General features: G+C 39.1%; 2 protein-coding genes and 1 pseudogene across 4 annotated transcripts; 1 reads left to right on the top strand and 2 right to left on the bottom strand.

Moving 5' to 3' along the window:
• Positions 1 to 5,714: 5,714 nt before the first annotated feature.
• LOC148723790 (uncharacterized) lies at positions 5,715 to 17,710 on the bottom strand. 3 transcript variants are annotated; one of them, XR_015992000.1, is made up of 7 exons: positions 17,557 to 17,705; positions 17,073 to 17,454; positions 16,020 to 16,142; positions 15,379 to 15,498; positions 8,486 to 8,620; positions 8,003 to 8,245; positions 5,715 to 6,886 (listed from the first exon to the last, which is right to left on the bottom strand). XR_015992000.1 is itself a non-coding variant. In XM_088734224.1 (6 exons), exons 3-6 carry the CDS (start codon positions 16,113 to 16,115, stop codon positions 8,219 to 8,221), a joined length of 378 nt encoding a protein of 125 aa, XP_088590350.1. In that variant the 5' UTR covers positions 16,116 to 16,142; positions 17,073 to 17,454; positions 17,557 to 17,705; the 3' UTR covers positions 5,715 to 8,218. The 3 variants fall into 3 exon arrangements, 2 of the variants coding, with proteins under 2 accessions (XP_088590350.1, XP_088590349.1); XM_088734224.1 differs by having other exon boundaries at positions 5,715 to 8,245; XM_088734223.1 differs by lacking the exon at positions 5,715 to 6,886 and having other exon boundaries at positions 8,243 to 8,620; positions 17,557 to 17,710.
• On the bottom strand, positions 9,613 to 12,319 carry LOC148723791 (uncharacterized; annotated as a pseudogene).
• On the top strand, positions 14,277 to 15,371 carry LOC111327360 (uncharacterized). Its single transcript, XM_088734222.1, has one exon. It carries the CDS (start codon positions 14,292 to 14,294, stop codon positions 14,943 to 14,945), a length of 654 nt encoding a protein of 217 aa, XP_088590348.1. The 5' UTR covers positions 14,277 to 14,291; the 3' UTR covers positions 14,946 to 15,371.
• Positions 17,711 to 20,209: the final 2,499 nt, after the last annotated feature.

The raw sequence follows: 20,209 nt of genomic DNA, 5'->3' as shown, positions 1-20,209 counted from the left end.
GAAGGAGTTGTCAAGCATCATCAAGTGGTTTTTTTTTAAACATCAAAAACGAATAAGACGGTAAGTGACTTCCCTAAAGACTATGGTGACTTAGCTTAGGAGAGACGTGACTTGTTACCATGAAGAACACGTGAACAAAAACATGAATGATATAAAAGAAGAAATGAAAACAAAAACAAAACAAAACAAAACAAAAACGAGAAAATAAAGAGTGGCTAATGAATGGACGCCCGTACGAAGTAAAAATAAATGAAGACGCGAAGAAAACAAATCTTGACTGGGTCTATTCAATTGAACGATCATGTACATCAGATAAATAGTCTTACTTCATCGCCTGCATCGCCTGCAGCGCCTGTGAGCAAGATTAGGCGAATCCTGTGCACTAATTGGCTACCCGAGCGGGCAAGATGAGCCCATCTTGCCGGCTCGGGATTGCCCGCATTGTTCCCGCACACGAAAAACTAAGTTCGTAAATTATTGGAAAATTTCGGCCATGGAAACGCAAAAAGTGACAGAGGATAGTCAAGATAGCGAATGTTTGTTCTACAAACACAGTTGGTTTTCTTTCCAGGCTGTCGAAGTAAACAAGTCATTCCGATTCTTAATAAAGCGAAATTTTTTTTGGAATATAATAAATCCTTTATTAACCAAGCTTGTTTGGTCAAGATGGCTGGATATTTGCCTCATTCTTTTTTCGCATTTTTATGAACCTCGACCTCGTCTCACCGGTCCACAAAAATGCAAAAAAAAAAAAAAAAAAACAACTCAACGCATATATATCGGAGGAAATAATTGAAGTTAGGAGAAAAAAAACAGTAGATAATTGAATAAGCGAGAGATCGAACAAATAATTAATAATACTACAGATCGACGAAAGAATCGACAAAGAAACGAAAAAATAATGAACACAGGCACAGGCTAACGAGCGAATAAACAAGTAAACGAACAATGGAAAGGTGTTAGAGGTCGATGGCAACGTTTTACTAATTTCTTCCTAATTGTTTGTCGTTACTTCTGACAAAGTTTCTCCATAATCAAAAATGTGTGAGCAACTGGAAATAGAGTTAATAGAGGTGAAAGTGATTGGTGTATAAGACTTAATTGTTAAACAGTAATTAATTGTTATCTGCTTAGATTTTCACTCAACAAAGCGAGCACTGCGACTGGTTGATTCCTGGTCACGTGCCCCCTGATCAACTTTGTCTAAATATGTAACAAAGCACTTATGTTTCCAGGGGGTAAGTTTATAAAGAAGCTGTGGTGCTGCGTCGGTAGGGGTAACAAGGTAATTTGGTAATAGCAACTAAGTTGAACTTGTGAATTAGCCGCCGTAAAGAGTTAAAAAGCTGAGGTTTCGAGTGTTAGCCCCTCGTCAGAGCGAATTCACAGTGGCCAGTTCACAGTTTCAATTTATCAGGACTCTCGAGAAAACAAAACTGAGTAGTTTCCGAGGGACCATACTTTAAGTGTATATTGTTGACAGCTCGCGATTCTTATGGACATGACGCGCACGGACTCTAGACTATAGGGGAATCCTTGTTTACAATATTTGCCTCATTAGCATAAGCAATTCAGTTTCTGATGGAGCTAAAAGTAAATCAGTTCTGAATATCGAAAGGTCAAAGTACGATTAACTCGGCCAATGAATGCGAGCCTGATGCATTGATTAATTTTTGTGCAACACGGGTTAAAAAACTCAAAATTTTACATGAAATGTATGAGCTCATTAGCGCTTTTGCCACCCAGAAATTTTGCAGTTTTTGAGGGACTATTTCTCCTTGAATATTACACCCAAAGAGCTAAAAATTTCACCATGTACCAAGGTTTTCTAGCTCTTTAGCTGCCTTAAGTCAATTTGTATCTAACATGCTTCCTTCTTTACGCAAAGCCGTATGCAAATGAGCAAAAATGTAAACAATGACGTCAGCATGAATCCGCCCATAGAACTATCTATTCTGTCACTAAATATAATGAAAGAACACTGGTGACGATAAGATGTTTTAAAGAAACATCCGCGATAAGGCACTCAGATGAGTTACGAATATACTATCTAAAAGAAAAAAAAGCTACCGGATCTCTCATTGTATTCGAATTTTGGAATTGTAATTGAAATATTTGACGTTCATCATTTTCCAAACAGAGTATTCGATAGCACATTTAATTTTCACTCAACCTCGTTCCCAGGGCTTTTCCCTTTTTGAATATTTCGGGGGCGGAAAAATATTCCCGCCCGCCAAAATATTCAAAAAGGGAAAAGCCCTGGGAACGAGGTTGAATTTTCACTGAGCTCCAGAAGGTCTAACGCGGTGGGAAAAGAACGGCGGAAAATACAACTTCAAAATTCTGAAAGTTCAGCTTGATCATTTTTTGTGAATGCAATGCTACTTAGCAGGGAGGTAGCGTCTCTTACGCAAGACAATCGAGCTGCGCGCGTGTCAATCTATTTACTTACAGGGAGATGTTAGGAAAGCTTGACCAAAGTGTGATTACAAATTTAAATAAAATGAAACAACTTAAAAAAGAAATCGCATGGTGACTCTTATTTTTAATGCCATCGATCGGACTTAAGAAAAAAGCCTATAAAACTCACGATTAATTTTTCATTCCCTGCAAAAACTGTTTCTCTAGTATCTTTGGTAGTGCAAGTGAGAGTTCGAGACATCTGGGTTGAAAATGGCCTCAAGGCAATCATTTTGATGATAAAAACTTACATTGCCCAATTCTGAGGATCGCATTTGCTCATTATTTTAAAGATCTTTGGGGTCGCCACGGGAAATTTTATTTTCCTTCAATTTGAGGAAAAAAAGGAACGTCAGCACTTTATTCAGATTTCTAATGTAATGACTGAGTTGCCAGGAATCGGTCCTCATGTTTACGCAAATATTTTTTGTGAGATAGCCACGGGGAAAACATTGTAAATTACTAGATAGAAACACTTGGCGGAAGGTTGTTTCAATGTCCAAATAAAAATGAGCGAGGTCAACGCTTTTTCGCCACAGTTTTATCATGATAAATGGATTCGTGATTTTGATATGAGGGAAGTGTAAGTTTTTATCTGAATAATATATTATGAAAAATACCGATATTCTGAAATCGTCATCGCGCAGTGGTCTCGACATATCACAAAATTAGCCATAAATCGCCAAGAAATAACTCTTCAATATCTTTTCAGTTTTATTTGTGTGTACAGCCTGTTTTCACACTCGTTAAATTATTAAATAAACAAATTATGGCGTCTAAAAAATATACCTCCTTATAGGAGGGAAGACATCGTTGTCAGCGGAGATGGAAATTGTTTTTACCGCGCAACTGCCCTTTGGAAGGATGAAATAAGCGATGAGAAACACGAAGAAATCCCTAGGTCAGGTGACAATTTGTTTGAGAAGAGTCCAAACGGTTTTGAGCTGCCACTTTCCTCCTCGAACAGCTTGGAGGATAATGTCAGGAAAAGCAGAATCACAGGAGCTTCGGTAGAAACTGTGGACAGATATATTGAGTCATGCATCGCTCCTAAAGCGACTCATTTGTACCAACTCATCGTCGCAGACTTGAGAGAGGGTTCAAGTTTGAGTTGATTATCTAAGCTGATTCTTTCTCACTGACTGATCACAACAAAGAAGTAACGTAGATGTTTAATCACTTTAACTATCTAGATAATGTTTAATGTTCAACAGACCATTTCAGTCTCTTGCCGCCTCAATCGAGGTAGCTGTTGTAGCACTCTCTTGTATTACCATGCCAAGCAAAAAGCTAGAGGTAGCTTGATTGAGTTATTTTTGGCGATTTATAGCTAATATTTATAAATTTCAAATTGAACCACACCAGCCTGACGTATGCAAGTTTATCGGTAGTTTCCATTACATATTTCATATGGTTGTTCGAACAAAAAACGTACGCTTCCCTTTTTTATCAGCATTACCTAAATCCATTTCTGATAAAATGGCCACAAAAGAGCGATGATCTCTCTCCAAATTTGTTCATTTGGACGCCGAAATAACTTTTCGCCCTATATTTCCTGCTTGCAACTCAGCTGCAATGTTTGCTACGTGGTGATCCCAGAAATCTTCGCACAAACAGAAGGATCCGACTACTGCAACTTATTAATCATCTCGGAATATTGTGTGGCTACCCCTGATTTTCTTTCTGGATTTTGACCGCCCTAGAAAAAGATCCATTTTGCTGCATTGTCATTTTCCGGGAAAAATTAGATCCTTGTTAGCAAGCACCGTCTTTAAGACCGGTTTGTTATAGAGGTCTAACCCAAACAAGGTACGGTTTTACGTAACCAGGGGTCTCAGGCTTTCTCTATAAGATGGTTGATTTAATTAAATTAATGTCCTTCCATTGATAGCTTTCGGCGTTCTTGACACTCTTCACATAAATAAATGTTCAGATAAAAGATTCGGCTCGATTGAGGATTATTTGAGAATCAGTTTTATCGAACAACGGCTAAACTTTGTTTAAGCAATCCGACGAGAGTAAATTAGTTCACGCTGACGTCGAAGAACTAGCTTTACATGTAGATCCTTTCATCTGGGGTATTAGAGGTTCTCAAGTCATATGCATAATTTCCCTTAATTTTTCCACTGCTTAACGTTTTGAATGCAATTTACTTCAATTCTCAAATGTTTACCAATGTATTCAAGAACTTTTTGAGTTATGGATAATTCTGTAAATATGGAGAAAATGTTGTCTTTTTTGACACTGCTTTGTTCTCAGGTAAATGAAATGTTTAATATATTATGTAAGTTGATATCTTAGCCTCTGTCTGTGATTGGCTCGTGTACATGTAGACTTTAATATTGTTTGATTATTTTTGCCAGTTGAATAGAGAAAATCAATCGTTCAAGAAGAATACCTACTTGAAAATCTTCTCACATTATTTATTTTTGTGATACAAAGGACCTTACTATCTACCTGTTCTTCAAGAGATTTATAACTAAATAAAACTTCTCGATAGAAAGCTCAAAATTGACACTGGACTCATTTTGCCTCTTTTTCCAATATGTGGTTCATGGGAATCATTGCAAGTAAAATGTGGACTGATTCTAAAATTGTTTCCTGTTTTGAAACCTATTATGAGGCGTCCTTGACGCTGACAATTTTGGAATATAAAACTCAGCCAGAAGTTTCCAAATTAGTTCTGTTTGTCGTCTGTTTTAAAGATACGACGTTCGTCACAATGTGGAAATGAAACAAATTTCACTCGATGCAAATTTTTATTGTTAGGTTAAAAAACGTGTACTTAACTGCGATGCTTTCTTCGCTGAAAATTTTGTTTGCTTGCTTTTGTTTTGTTTTAGGATGTTACTTAAGTCCAGTCTGGAAAAAAAAAATATAGCAGACGATGAATTGATGTCGGTCCACAGCTAGTCAAAAAAATCGCTCCATAACCTGAGAGATCACCGTTTTATTACATCTGTTGTTATATTTACAGGCCATAGCCCCTCAAAAAGTTTTATTGGGTGGACTTAAAGTTAAGAAAGCATAGGCGACTATTTTGCCGCTGTCAAGTTAAATAACCGGACTATGAAATAGAAAAAAAGGATGTTTTTTTTCTTTATGATACAATTGACGAAATATTGCCCTGTACAAAGGGGAGATGTTTCAGGTCTAAAAATTATGGGTTAAATTTTCAGAATCTGAATATGCGATTTATTACATGACTTGTGGTGGAGAGATACCTTTTATAAAATTATTTCACTCAAACATGGTCTTGGTATAAATTTTTTTATTTATTTCCCTTGCTAGCTAGTTTAGATCCACGTGATTTCTTTGTGTCTTTTAAGAGGGTGAACAGAAGACTTGTTTCCTAACTTTTAGATGTTTTCCTGCTACTGGCACATTGTATTTTTTTTAATTAGTAAAGGGGTTCGAATCAACTAATTAACAAAACACCTGCTCTGTAACTAGACAACATCATTGCAATCTTTTTTATTTGCGTGAGTATTTGTCATATCATTCACATTTATTTCTCACTACATGATGTGTTAACTTTCAGTTTAGAACGGTTATGACCACGACAATAAAATGTGTCTGATACCCTTACAACACTAAGACTGACCGACACATAAGTGGCAAATCATTTCAATCGATGTTATTCACATATACATATTTTAAAGAATAATGAACATGCTTCTTTCTCAATTGCGCTTACAGCCTGAGATACACCGCGTATTTAGTTCAACACCTGACTAAGGGTAATTACGAATGTTCCACGCTAACATCTTTATATGATTTGTTACAGTTTTTTTTTTTTTTAACTGGTCACTTCATAGTATACCTCGATCTCATCTGCACAGAAATTACTATTTCCAGTCCACATGTAGCTGCTGCAGTATGAACCGCCGTAAGCGTTACAAGCACTGACGCAAGAATTATAGTTACTATTTGCATAGCTGGCAACGCGAATATCATGTCCGTTACCAAATGTCTGACAATAACTGTAATAGCTGCTTATTACACGACTCGGGCAGTCAGAGGGCCAATAACTAAAATCAACCAATCAAAATGCTCAATTGCCGGTCCAATATTCTCTAAGTATTGGACCGGACACTGTCCCGAATGGTCCCGAATGATACCGCATTTGTGTCCCTTTGAACTTCAGTCGTATAATAAATCTCTTATTAACCAAGCTTGCTCGAGACCGTACTGGGAGAATATCGGCCCTCAGTCTTTATTGTACGGACCTCGCTGCGCTCGGTCCGTACTGTCAAGACCTCGGGCCGATATTCTCCCAGTGCGGCCCTCGCGCTTGGTTAATAAGATATATATATTGCATAACGACAGCCCCAGGAATAGATATCGTTTCTAAGGCATCCATATCCGTAATAGCTTTTGAGGGAATATATAAAGGCTGATGATGAATACCTGTATCCACTCGTCCCTGAAAGAAAGAATGGGTTAAGTTAGAAATTCACACAAACCTGAGACATTTGACTAGAATTACTCCTAGTTGCTTCATGCTACTGAAGCCGGAGTTAAGCGCCGGCCCGATGAGCCCCATGGCTCGTAAGTAGGCTTTATATATTTCATATATAAATAGATTATTAGGTTTAATTATTGTATTGGGGATATTGATTCAATTCTCAGTTTGGCTCACCACAGTTTTTGCTTTGGTGCACTTAGTTAAGAAGCTAGCAAGGGTTTCGCATCTGCAGTTGTAAACCAAGGAACAATCTCATTAAAAAAATGTGCATGGAAACGTATTTAATTGCCCCTTTCAGCAACACGATTCAAGGACCTTCCTGGAAAACTTTGTTATAACATTGAGTGAAACGCAAAACGGTCGCCTTGCGTAATAGTGATTAGCTAGAAGGCTGAAATTAACTACTACTTCGATAAATAAACCACTGGCAATTCAAAACTTGCGTGTCACTATAGTCTTAACAACAGAGTTATTTTTTATGGCTTGATATCGTCGTTAGATACCGCCGCCGTTAGATTACCGCCGCCGTTAGATTACCGCCGCCGTTAGACTACCGCCGCCGTTAGACTACCGCCGCCGTTAGACTACCGCCGCCGTTAGACTACCGCCGCCCAGTTAGCCCAATGGATAGTGCGCTGGACTGTTGTGCGGGAGGTCGAGGATTCGAGCCCCGGCCGGACCAACACTCAAGGTCTTAAAATAATTGAGGAGAATTTGCTACCTTTCTATAACATCAAGAAATGGTCAGATATTCTAGTCTTCTCGGATAGGGTCGAATAAATGGAGGTCCCGTCTACTGCAGGGTTGGGGTAGGAGACGTTAATTTCCCACACACGAAATTACTGTGTGATGGATGTTCTCCCCTGGGGTGGGATGGGTGGGAAGGTGAGATCGATATGGACTGAAGCGGCTGTCAGAGGCGCCTGAGAAGATGCCGACGCCTGTTCTAGACCTTAACAACATCTCACTGTAACAAACCTGTAATTCAGCTTTCTGCAAAAGGTTTGAATAAACATCATATTAGTATCATATCATATTAGATTTAAGTAAGATAATGGAAATAAAGGATCTTACATCCCCATGAGCTACTAGTGTAACCGCCAAATATGTAACCATGAGCTTTGATGATGGTCACTGTTTTTCCAAGGCTATCACATTTCCGATGAAACGTCTGTGAACTCCACCCATGGCTAGAAGCTCTTTAGCACAGTTTCCCGTAACTTCTTGACTGACTCTACAAGCGTGATTGGAGCCAGGAATTTAACCGGGACATCTGGCTCGTGTCCCTTCCTATGATAGATGAGCGTCCGAGGCCTCCTGTAGATTATGGAGGAGAAAAAAAAAGCCTGCTGTTTTAGCAATTAGCTCCTCATAACCACATCATTAACTATCATGAAGAAAACTTGCATGTACAGTATTTCTAATGACGGCAAAGGCCAGCTGCAGAGTGATACTGCATCGGATCCCAAGCCACCGCATCTGCCACATGTCAATATCCATAAAAAACAATTTGAAAAAAAACGTTAAACTGTCAGTGGTGGAAAAATGAAGACTTACGGTAACCATAACAGGTTGTCCCGTTGCCATCGTAGTGGGCTGAATTGTCACACTTGCAAGTAAATGATCCGTGCGTGTTAGAGCATTTCGCGTTGGCGTCACAGTTATGATTATTGATCGCACATTCATCGACATCTATAAAATAAAGAGAGGATATTGTGAAGTTTTCATGCATCCATGATTACCTATTAAAATCAATAATACCCAGGCAGTGTTTGTTTTTCAAATGATTTTAAATGAGGTTTTTTATATGACGACAAAAATCAACGGTAAAACACGACGTTTCGACCGTGCTTTGGTCATTGTCAAGTGAATAGAATGAAATACAGTAAATATATTTATATATACACGTAAGAAATATAAAAAAAATTTTGCAGGTGTAAACAAACGATAAAACTACAAAGAAAGTACTGGTAAAAAGCTAATTAAAAACCTTAGCACGAATTGAATCAGACTGTACATTGAGAGCAGGTCTTAGCTTATGAATAAAAAACATCTCATAAACGAGACAGCAAAATTTGTTCGTGCACTTCATTAAGGTGGCTCAATAGGGTTATGCAAGATCACGAAGCGCGCGCCAGTGACATCAATCGAAAGTTAATATTCTCGTTGTTTTTGCTATTTTTCAAATCAAAGCTACTGAAACAAAAAACAAGGGCCTAAATTTGCTGTACAACAGTCACCTCTGAAGTCAAGGCTTTTAGTCCCAAATTAAAACTACGCAAATATTGCCATTTTTTGACGTCTGTTTGACTTTGATTTCAATTTTCTTCAATATCCTTCGGTAAAATTTTCTATTATTCTCCGACCGAGTAGAGTCTGACAAGACGAAACTTTTAAAATCGAAAACAATAGGGGTTGTCAAGATAGTTTTTTCGCTTTTAACATTTTTGTTGTTTTTTGGCTGAGTGAAAAACTTGTCTTACGAATTTTTCTGATAAATTCACAGCATGGAAAGCTAAAAGAGTATAACATCTCTGCCAAATTTCAAGGAATTTCCCCGAAGGAAATACGAAAAATCTGAGGGGGCACTTTCTATTTTCTCACCTCAATGACAACCACGTCATCAGACTAGGAACTCACTAAGATCGCTATTTGAGCATGCGCGAACTCTCGAACCACGCGGTTTTGTCGAGGACGAATGTGTAAACACGGGCGGTCATTATCTTTGACGTTTTTGTACAAACTGCTTTTGACCTTAAAGTCAGTTGAGAACATACCTTAATTCACTATGCCGCAGAATCCTTGGAAATCTCTTCCAAGTGTTTCAAAATTGCGGAGACTATTCTCGTCGCGTTTGTGACCCTTGGAAGCGATGAGCGACTGGACAATGGCGGTCTCGTCAAAATACACACAAGACCTTTCCGTCCAAATCGTTGGTACAAATTATTTAAATCCTCATATCATAGGCCACTGCCAGCAATTTTTTCGGCAATGCTTTGCTTTTTTGGGCTATCCGCATGACCTGGGTTGTACAGCTTTCCTCGAAAAGACAGGAGTCTCTGATGACGGTTGTCAAGATATTTCAGGTCTTCGGCGGCGTCCTTGACAGAGATTACTGAACTTCTGTTCACCAGCATTTCATCAGACAAAGCCAACCTAGGCGAAAGCAAGATTCTTCGAAGAGCGATTACGTCCTCTAGGGCTCCGTGGGCATCAAAGGTGGTTTGAAATAAATGTTCGTAAACAGAACTCTGCCCAGGCTTTGGAAATTTACCTTCTGCGTTTTGGATGGAAGAGTGCTTGCTTTTGGTGAGTGATTTCATCAGTGTCAGAGTGTCTGCAAAGCGGATGGAACTGATGGAACTGAGCTCCGCGATAAAATTTTCACCACCGTTTCGAAGAAGTATTGGAATATCAAATGTGGCGGCGTTGTGTCCAGCCAAGATTGTGCATCAGGCTTTGTGGATCGTCTTGAAGCTGAATCTATGCTGGCACTCAAATAAGTTGAGAGCTGCCTAAGTACTTGCGATAACTCAAAGGCTTCTACGACTCGATTATCTTTGAAAAGTTGGCGGATTCCATTGACAGTTTTAACTGTAAGTTTGCTGACCTTTGACGCGTGAGAATCTATGTCTCTGGTTGGTAGAATATAACATGAGAATTGTTTACCTGACCTCCACGGCAGCGAGCTGACATACTTCTGCTGATTTTCCCGTTGAATTTGTCTCGATGTAAAATAAAACAAAGTGATAGAATTTACTGTCATCAAAATTTTCCTTTTGAACTGTGGGTCTCGAAGTGCATTTCGGAACTGCATTTTCCTACTGTTCTTGTTGTTGTTTCGTGACAGCAGCGGTTATATCATAAAGATCAGTGATTGAAAGTTCAGAATTGTTCAACTCCAATGTTGTCGCAGAAGAGTTTAGGTTCAGGCCAATGCCACTTTCATACATGGTACCTTCTTTGCCCTCGTTTTTCGAGGTTTCTGAAATCTGGTGTTTGTGTAATTGTGATCGACGTCGCTTGAATACAACTGTTGATTTCCTTTGTTTGTCCTTCGAACTTTTCATGTCCATTTTCGTATTATGGTCTACACAGAAAAGACCTGGCTCTATGTTAAGTGACGCTAGAGTTTGAGGAATGTACCTGTAACCTAAATTTACTTGAGAGACACTGCAGGACACTCGATAATCATTGCTTTCACTTTCCCCGTAAAAGCGAATTTTGGGGTTCTTCGAGCCCACCACACTGTTCGGAGACTCGTTACGTTGAGAATTTGCTGCAGGTGCAAGTTTGTTTATAACAATGTCTGTGCTATATTCATTAAAGAGAGATTTCAGGGCTGATTGAAGGCTATCTCGTTGGAGGTCTTTGCCATAGGGAAGATCTCTGTGACAATAACGAGAAGGGTCTTTCTTGTATCGACACCATGTTTCTCTACAACCAGTATGGTCACCAAATGCATGAGGCACAATGCTTTGAATTGCAGATTTCATGTTTGTAGCATCCCCCTTATTTTGTGCAATACAGTATGTAAAGGATTTGACAAGGTAATTTATGACTTTCTGTGACAACACTGAACTGTTGGGGAACTTACTTCGTTGGCTCAAGTTGTATAGGCGTGTTGTACGGGATCTTTTTATGTGAACTATATCACTCCATTTTTCCACACCATAGGGTACCTTTTGCTTTAGGTGAGGTTCAGTCATTGAATCATCATTCCTAGTGTAAATTGAAAATTTGACATTTGATTTAGTTACCTTATTGAAAAGTTTAATTGCAGCTAAAGGCTCCATTGACTTTGAAGAGCCTGAATGATTTTTTCTACAATCGTGGTCATTTGGTTGTTTTCCTGCCTTTTTAGCTTCATCACAGGAGCGGCACATTTTATTTTTTGTTGTGTAGTAAAGGACCTTACCAGTTGAAAGGCCCATGACTGCAACATGTCCGGTCTTAGAGTTGAAACCTCGCACCCGTTTCTGCCACCCCATGTCGTAAGAACAGGCAATAGGTACCAAATTGATATGGTCAGGCTTGTTACCATTTTCAATTGCCTTCTCTCGTTCAAGGTTTAGGAATTGCTGGCAACTATTTTTTGCTACTAGCTCTATTGCCTTTCCAGCTTCCCTTTCCCGATTTTTTAAAGTTGATGAGTTCAGTGCAGGAACGTTGAGGATTGAAAGTAAATTGTTTAAATGGGTGTTGCCCACTCCTGTGTGTAAACAGCCAAGGGCAGCTCTCGTGTTCACATCAAAGGTCAATAGACGGCGTGCACCAGATCTGTGCTCTTTTGATGTTTTAATAGTGTTTTCCGCATTGCATTGGCTGCATATAACAGTAAACGTGCTTGCCAAGCCACTGTGCTGTTCTTCAATAACATTGCCAAGAGACAAGGGCCTAGAAATATTGTAAAATACACTGTAAACTAACAGGGAAAAAAGACTCCGTCCACAATATTTGTTATGTTCTTTTGTATGATAATGGTGTAAAATATGCTATAGTGCAGTTAAAAATAGTGAGAATTTACAGTAATGACAAAATAAGCATTCCTTCAGACCATCTGTAAGGGTTTCTAAGTCCACCAGTCTGGATCCTTGTGGCAGGTTCGCCTTCCTCTTAGCTTTACTCTGCTGATGGGAATCAGGGTTGGAGTCAACAGAACAGGTAGGCCGATAATTAGGACAAGCTTGACAGGAAAATCTTACCAAATTTTAAGACTTCCGAATAAAGAAAAATGTACTGACCTCACGTGCTCGTGTCATTCGTTTTGCTGGGGGTTCATTTTCCTTGGATATGGTATCATACTGGATCTACCTTTTGGCATTCCACGTTTTGAACCCTCCGTGTAACATTTTTATTTCTGTTTCTTTTCTGGTTTCGATCGCTTCCACTTTCCGAAAGCGACCTGACGCATTACGGATGTTGTCTAGGCGTTGTGTAAACTTCTGGTCTTTCACTGTCAATATTGTGCTCATTACTGGAAAGTATCGATGCCGTCTCACTCTCGTCAAGTAAAATTCGCGATTATGTGACAAAAATTGTGCACTCGCGTGAAGCCGCCATGTTTGTTTACATATCTGATGCCATTTAAAAGCTCGCGCCATTTTCGTAACCATTCTTCGCCCGGCCAAAAAAACATATTGAGCCACCTTAAGGTGCTAAAGTTCTTCGTAAGATCCTTTGGAGTCAAAGAATGTTTGTCGCGAAAATGTTTGCCAATTGACGAAGACGTTCGGTGCCGCTGAATTATATTCACCGAAAAGGCCCGAAACCCCCACAAACACTCCTGAAAGCCATTCATCAATTGAAGAGGCGAGAGGACATAGTCGTAACAAAACCTGACAAGGGATCTGGCGTCGTGGTCTTAGTCAAGGATGAATACCTACAGCTAGTTGCTGACGCATCCATAAACAATGCTACCAAATTTAGGATAGTAAAGCCTGAGAGACCAAAGCGTAGAGGTAGACCACCGAAACACTACTACCCCCTATTGCAAAAGGAGAAGGAGCTAGAATCACTTGTTCGCCGAATTCTACCCACTGCAATTGCAGAGTCTGTCCGTCCGTTGGGTACCAGGCTGGCCCATCTTTATGGTTTGCCCAAAGCGCACAAGAGAGAGTTAGCTATGCGAGCTATTCTGTCAGCCACTCAGACCTACAATTTTGCCCTCGCCAAATGGCTAGATGACAAACTAAAACCTCTCGCCACAAATCAGTATATGATAAGCGACACCTTTGAGTTCGTGAACAAGATCCACGAAATGGTTATTAACAGTGGATATATTCTGGTTTCCTATGATGTTTCTTCATTATTTACCAACGTACCCTTTGAGGAGACCATGCAACTACTTGCCGATAAGGCTTTCATTAAAAATTGATTTAATGAAACATACCATCTTAATCTCAATAAGCTGGATCTTGTCGATCTCCTTAGAGCGGCAACTAAGGACCAACTTTTCACGTTTAACGGCCGGCTATATGAACAGATCGACGGAGTTGCTATGGGCTCCCCCCTTGGTCCTATGTTAGCCAACGCTTTTATGTGCAGCATCGAAGAAACCCTGGAGCGTGAAGGCAAGATGCCCACGTACTAAAAGAGATTTGTTGATGACACATTGACCATTATGCCGAACAAAGCATCAGCGGACAATTTCCTTGACATTTTAAACCTGTGCCATTCCTCTATTAAGTTTACCATGGAGACGGAGAGTAACAGCATGCTCCCTTTTTAGGGCACCCAGCTGCTCAACAAACGTACACATGTTGAGACCAAGATGTACGTCAAACCTACAAATACGGGCCGTTACTACATTACAAGAGCCATGCATGGAGATGATCGTGACAAACGTGGGTTATTAAAAACTATGCTTGATCGTGCATTTCGACTTTCATCGAACTGGCGTTATTTCTCTGAAGAATGCAATCGACTTAAATCAGTATTTTCTCGTTTGAAATATCCTGATAATCCAGTCAGTTCTGCCATTTCACGGTTTGTTGCCGCCAAAGTATCTGATCAACCGGTTTCCTTACCTGCTGTCAGCGATCGATCGGACCCCATTCGCGTTGTCCTACCGTATAAAGATCAGGCATCCGCTGATATTGTTCGTGCCCAACTTAAAGATCTAAGTTATAGGATCCAGACGACTTTACAACCTGTATTTGTTAGCCAGAAGATTGGTCGAGACCTCAAATTGCGAGAAGCTAAGCCGCCGATTGTGAACCAACAGTGCCTTATTTACAAATTTCAATGTGACCTGTGCGATGCAGGTTATGTTGGTTTCACACGCCGTCATCTACACCAATGTATTAAAGAACATAAAAACTCCTCTCTGTCAATTGGCAAACATTTTCGCGACAAACATTCTTTGACTCCAAAGGATCGTACAAAGAACTTTAGCACCTTAATGAAGTGCACGAACAAATTCGACTGCCTCGTCTATGAGATGTTTTTTATTCATAAGCTAAGACATGCTCTCAATGTACAATCTGATTCAATTCGTGCTAAGGTTTTTAATTAGCTTTTTACTAGCACTTTCTTTGTAGTTTTATCGTGTCTTTACAACTGCAAATTTTTTTTTTATGTTTCTTACGTGTATATATACATATATTTACTGTATTTCATTCCATTCACTTGACAATGACCGAAGCACGGTCGAAACGTCGTGTTTTACCGTTGATTTTTATCGTCAAAAGTTTTAAGAAACCCTTGCTTATAAGTCCTTTATATGCCCTAAAAATGAAAACTTTGTTCCCAGGTTCTTCCCTTACTGAATTACTTGCAGGTGTAGGTCGGTGTTTCGATAGATAAGTAAAAGACCTGAAAACAGATTTTATGAAAAGTTCCTGGTGAGATATAGAAGTTAATAGGCTCTAAAGGGTTCGTGTAAAATTATTTTGCACCAAAATGTGGGAAGCCTTGTTGAGAGTTTGCGAAATCAGGGCGTTACGTACCACTGCAATTGATTCCATCTCCAGTGTAGCCATTAACACAAGTACATGTGTACGATCCAACGGTGTTTTGACACGTGGCATTGCTATGACAGCTGTGACCTGAAGAACACTCATCGATATCTGTGACAGGGAAAAAAGGAAACCTATTATGAGTTCCAGCATGTGCTGATTTGTTAAGTTACCACATTACTTTGTTAACCGATTCGTCTGCAGTGAGGTGAAATAATGAATGGGAGATCTAGCAGATGATGGCAATCCATACATTCAATCAAGTCATTAGTCGCTGAATGTAATATTCATTTAATCTGTAACTTAGTATGCTAGAGATCAATTATTCAATCAAGCGGTCATTCACACATTCAGTCAGTCAATCAATCAACAGAATATTGGGAAAGGATTATCAAAAAAAAAATTGATAAAGGAGAGTGGGGATTGCGTGAAATGTCTCAAATTTCCCTCAGTGGAAGATTTAGTTTTTGAAGGTCCTATTAATACGCTTTTCTATTCTCATAGATTGATTTGAAATAATTTCATATCTACCTATTGAATGTGTATAAAATACACTAGCTTTCGTAAGACCTTGTGCTGAGCTGAGCCTTAGAATAAGAATTCGCTGAAGTTATGAGTTCTTTAATCCATACCTGTACAATTTCGACCATCCCCTCTATACCCACTGGCACAATCGCAGTTAAATTACCCCTGTGTATTTGTGCAAATTCCGTTCTTGCCACAGTCATGATTATTTCCTATACATTAATCAATGTCTTAAAATAAAGAAAAAAATTGAATGAGGAAACAACAACAGAAAAGACAGACACAACTATCAAAAAGAAATTAACCAGCAAACAAGCTATCAATCGCAACTGACTAGAACCGACAAACCATTGGTGGGAAGGATGGACGCAGAGAAGAACGAAGAAAAGAAAGGACGGAGTAAGGTTATTGATTCCGCATTCGACCATTTCAAATTAATCTTCAAGGCTGAAATTTTTTTTTTCCATACGCAATAAAAGGAAGCGGGCTTGCAAAAGAACAAAAATGCACGTATGATGGACGATCCTCGCAGTAGATAGCGCTATTTGAGCAATAGCGAAATTCAGACCTGAAAAAAATCAGGCCTGTACGGGACTCGAACCACTGACCTCTGCGATACTAGTGCAGCGCTCTAACCAATTGAGCTAACAAGCCAACTGAGAGCAGGCCGTTAAGTTGATTCGTAATGAACCCGTGAAAATGATAAATGAGATAGAATAAATATATGAAAATCATATATTTTGAACTGCGGTATTTGATACGTATGATGGACGATCCTCGCAGTAGATAGCGCTATTTGAGCAATAGCGAAATTCAGACCTGAAAAAAAATATCATACGTATCAAATACCGCAGTTCACAAATATATGATTTTCATATATTTATTCTATCTCATTTATCACTTTCACGGGTTCATTACGAATCAACTTAACGGCCTGCTCTCAGTTGGCTTGTTAGCTCAATTGGTTAGAGCGCTGCACTAGTATCGCAGAGGTCAGTGGTTCGAGTCCCGTACAGGCCTGATTTTTTTCAGGTCTGAATTTCGCTATTGCTCAAATAGCGCTATCTACTGCGAGGATCGTCCATCATACGTATCAAATACCGCAGTTCAAAATATATGATTTTCATATATTTATTCTATCTCAACAAAAATGCAGTTACCTCCTGAACATGTGTAATTATGACAACTCTTGCAATCTACGTCATTTCATGTAAATTTATGTCTACGGTGTGAACGCAGTCCTCGTTCAGTCGGAAATCGTTTGGTTGATGTGGAGCCCAGTAAGTGAAGTTATTTAGCATGTTGCTAGCCCAAACAAATGTGCCCTCGGTGTCATATGCTCTGTCATTAAGTCTAATCCATCCTTTTTCTCCATTCAGACGGTGCTGTATGTAGACATTTTCTTCGTGACTTTTTAACGTGATGAGGCTGGTGTTGTATGGTTAAGTTGGCAGGCTTTTTGCGCCTCAGTCCAGTTTTTACATGATTGACTTGTGGAATAGCAAAAGCCAGAAAAGTAAGACTGGCCTGGTTTACAAACGTCTAACCAAACAAACATCGGAAACAAAATATAATTAATTCACCAGTCTGCCAAAATATTCAAAAGGATAAGTTGTTCAATGAAAACTTTGTAGTTGTGCTTACCTGCCAGGACAACGTAAGACGCGGTAACAGGTTCATGCTGATCAGCGAACAACTCCTTGAGACAAATACGAAATTCTGGCGGCTTGATATGCTAAAAAAAAAAAAGAAAAAAAAAAAGTCTATTGGAAGGAAATCCCCATCCAGATCAGGATTTAAATGTGGCAAGCATACATTTGAACATTTTGTGCAGTCAACAGTTATAACTGTGACGCCAAAGCAAAATGCATTAACACTCAAGGATCATTTACTTGTCAGTGTAACAATACAGCCCACTACTATGGCAACGGGACAACGACTCTTCTTCCGGCTGGAAAATGACTTTACAATTTTTCTCCTCTTTTCGACGCGGTGTTAAGACAGGCAGACAACTGTCTTCACTTTAAATGGAAAGGGTTGCTTAAGGCCATTGTAACCGAACTGGATTAAAAAGAGACAATAATCATATTTACATCCTATAAATGATCTTTTAATTTATAACAACTCCAGGTTTTTTCCGTAAATCTACCATTTTACTTGTATACTATTTTCCTCTTTTTCCCCCTTTTTTTCCTGCGGTCGCGATTGAATGCATATCGGTAGTTTATAAGAAACAAGACAGAAGCACCTGAATAGATATATCTGCACAGTGGAGTATCTGGCTGACAGTCAAGGCTAACCAATTCACTGAGCCAAAGCTTGTTTTGGTTGTAACGCACCCCAGTGAATTATCACGATAGAGATGAAAAAAAGCATCAGTTGTCGGAAGAAGTTGTCAGGCATCAGTCAAGTGGTTCTTGTAGACGTCGAATACGATGAAGAGCATGGATTGTAGGCCACTTTCTCTCGATTTATATTTCTTTTCTATTGAAGTTGGCAACGAGAGTCTTTTCCCTTAACAGTATGTTTGACTGAAAGAAAAAACAGGTTCCTAAATGAATTTATTGCCATCTTTTCTCGGCATTGATTTACATTCTATGCTTGCCGGTTCCCCTTTTTCCTTCCGTCAGCAAATGAACAAACATTATTTTTCGGATAAGGACGATGAACCGATGGCCCCGTCTCCTACATCTTCTCCGTGCTTTTAGTAGGGGACATTGAAGAACCCACCCACTTCTTGCAAAGAACGGAACGTAGCTCCCCGTCTGGCCTTGTTATTGCTTACACGTACAAGTCTTCATTTAAAGAAGCTTTTGCGATATTTAGACTGGGCCAGCCTGTCTAAATATCGCAAATACATAGATACTTACATGCATACATACAAAACAGAAAGGGTCACCTCAGATTATCAATTTTGAGAGCGTGCACATGGCAGAACAGTTTCCTGTACTCCAACCCATGATAATCGCTTCAATTAACAAGGAAAGTAATCGCCACTTCGGAAGTAATACATGGAAATATAATGATGCTTTAAAACTTAAAATGTTCTCACCTAAAATCAGATTTTCTCAACTCGTAATACTTTCTTTTTGGTGACGCAAGGGACCTTGCTATTTGCATATTCTTTATATGCAATCAAGCAGACACTTCTTGTTTGAAATTTCAGAGTTCATAATGAATTCAATCCCCCCATTTTTTCAGTATTAGGTCCACTGGAATCATTGAAATAAAATGAAGACTGATTTTAAAATCGTTTCCCTGCGATTTTAAGTTTGAAATTGTCTTAAACACTTTTTACTGCTGACAGTTTTGGAAGTTAAAACTAGACCAGAAATTTCAAAAATCGTTCCGCTTGTCGTTTACTTCGGTAAGTAAAATGCAGACTGATTTTAAAATCATTCCCCCGCAGTGAAACCTATCGTGAGGCGTCCATAACTATTGTATGTTTAAAATTGTCTAAAGCAGTTTTCCTGCTGACAGTTCTGGAAGTTAAAAGTAGACTGGAAATTTCAAAAATTCGCTCTGGTTGCCGTTTATTTCAGTAATGAGAAAATCCATTTTGATTGAATTCAAATATCGTTCGTATTATAACCAAAAACATCTGTATGCCTTCTATCACAAAAAATTTTGTTTTTCTATTCAATTTTGTTTTGTTTTCAGTCGTTACTTAAGTCCTATCTGGAAGTCGTAGAATTTACGAAACGATGAATTGTGGTGATCACAATCCGCAGCCCAAAAAAGTCGCCGCATCATTGGGAATACTTTCGGTCTTGTTAAATCTGCTGTTACAGACGATAAACCTTCAAAACCTCCTGCAGACTTGCAATTAAGGAAAGCATTGACGACTACTTTGCTTCTGTCAAAACCCAAAATGTGGAATATACTTATTAGTCTTATTAGCTAATGTTTATGTGTACGAAGACCACCTTTTGCGTGAACAATTGTTGTGCTTATTATCCTTCAAATTTTATTTAAAAACATAGGACTTAGGACATAGCACTTGTAATTAGGTAGCTAGAAATACTCCCGACTGCGCCTCGAGCATCTCCCACGCAACCTTCATACTCTCCCAACTATCTGTGCGCATTTCGAATTGGATGAACGCACGCTATAGACATTGTCTATTCCTTAATTTAAAGCGCGGGAAAAATGTTCACGAACAGCCTACCGTTTATGGCGTGGGATGTTCACTTTTCAATGTTATCTCCTACGATTTTATGAAAAAAAAAGTGTTTCCTTCTTCTACGCAGCGTTATTAACTTTGAATTAAATTTGAATTGCTGAGTTTTCCGTTTTA

This window comes from Stylophora pistillata, chromosome 9 (assembly GCF_964205215.1).
Source record: "Stylophora pistillata chromosome 9, jaStyPist1.2, whole genome shotgun sequence".
NCBI lineage: Eukaryota > Metazoa > Cnidaria > Anthozoa > Scleractinia > Pocilloporidae > Stylophora > Stylophora pistillata.
This window is presented reverse-complemented; position numbering and strand designations above follow the sequence as displayed.

Coding starts and splice junctions, on each gene's coding strand:
- LOC148723790 (XM_088734223.1), bottom strand. CDS start 16,115: ATGACTGTGGCAAGAACGGAATTTGCACAAATACACAGGGGTAATTTA. Junction 15,499..16,019: donor GGATGGTCGAAATTGTACAG/GTATGGATTAAA, acceptor TCCCTGTCACAG/ATATCGATGAGTGTTCTTCA. Junction 8,621..15,378: donor AGATGGAATCAATTGCAGTG/GTACGTAACGCC, acceptor TTTATTTTATAG/ATGTCGATGAATGTGCGATC.
- LOC111327360 (XM_088734222.1), top strand. CDS start 14,292: ATGCTTGATCGTGCATTTCGACTTTCATCGAACTGGCGTTATTTCTCT.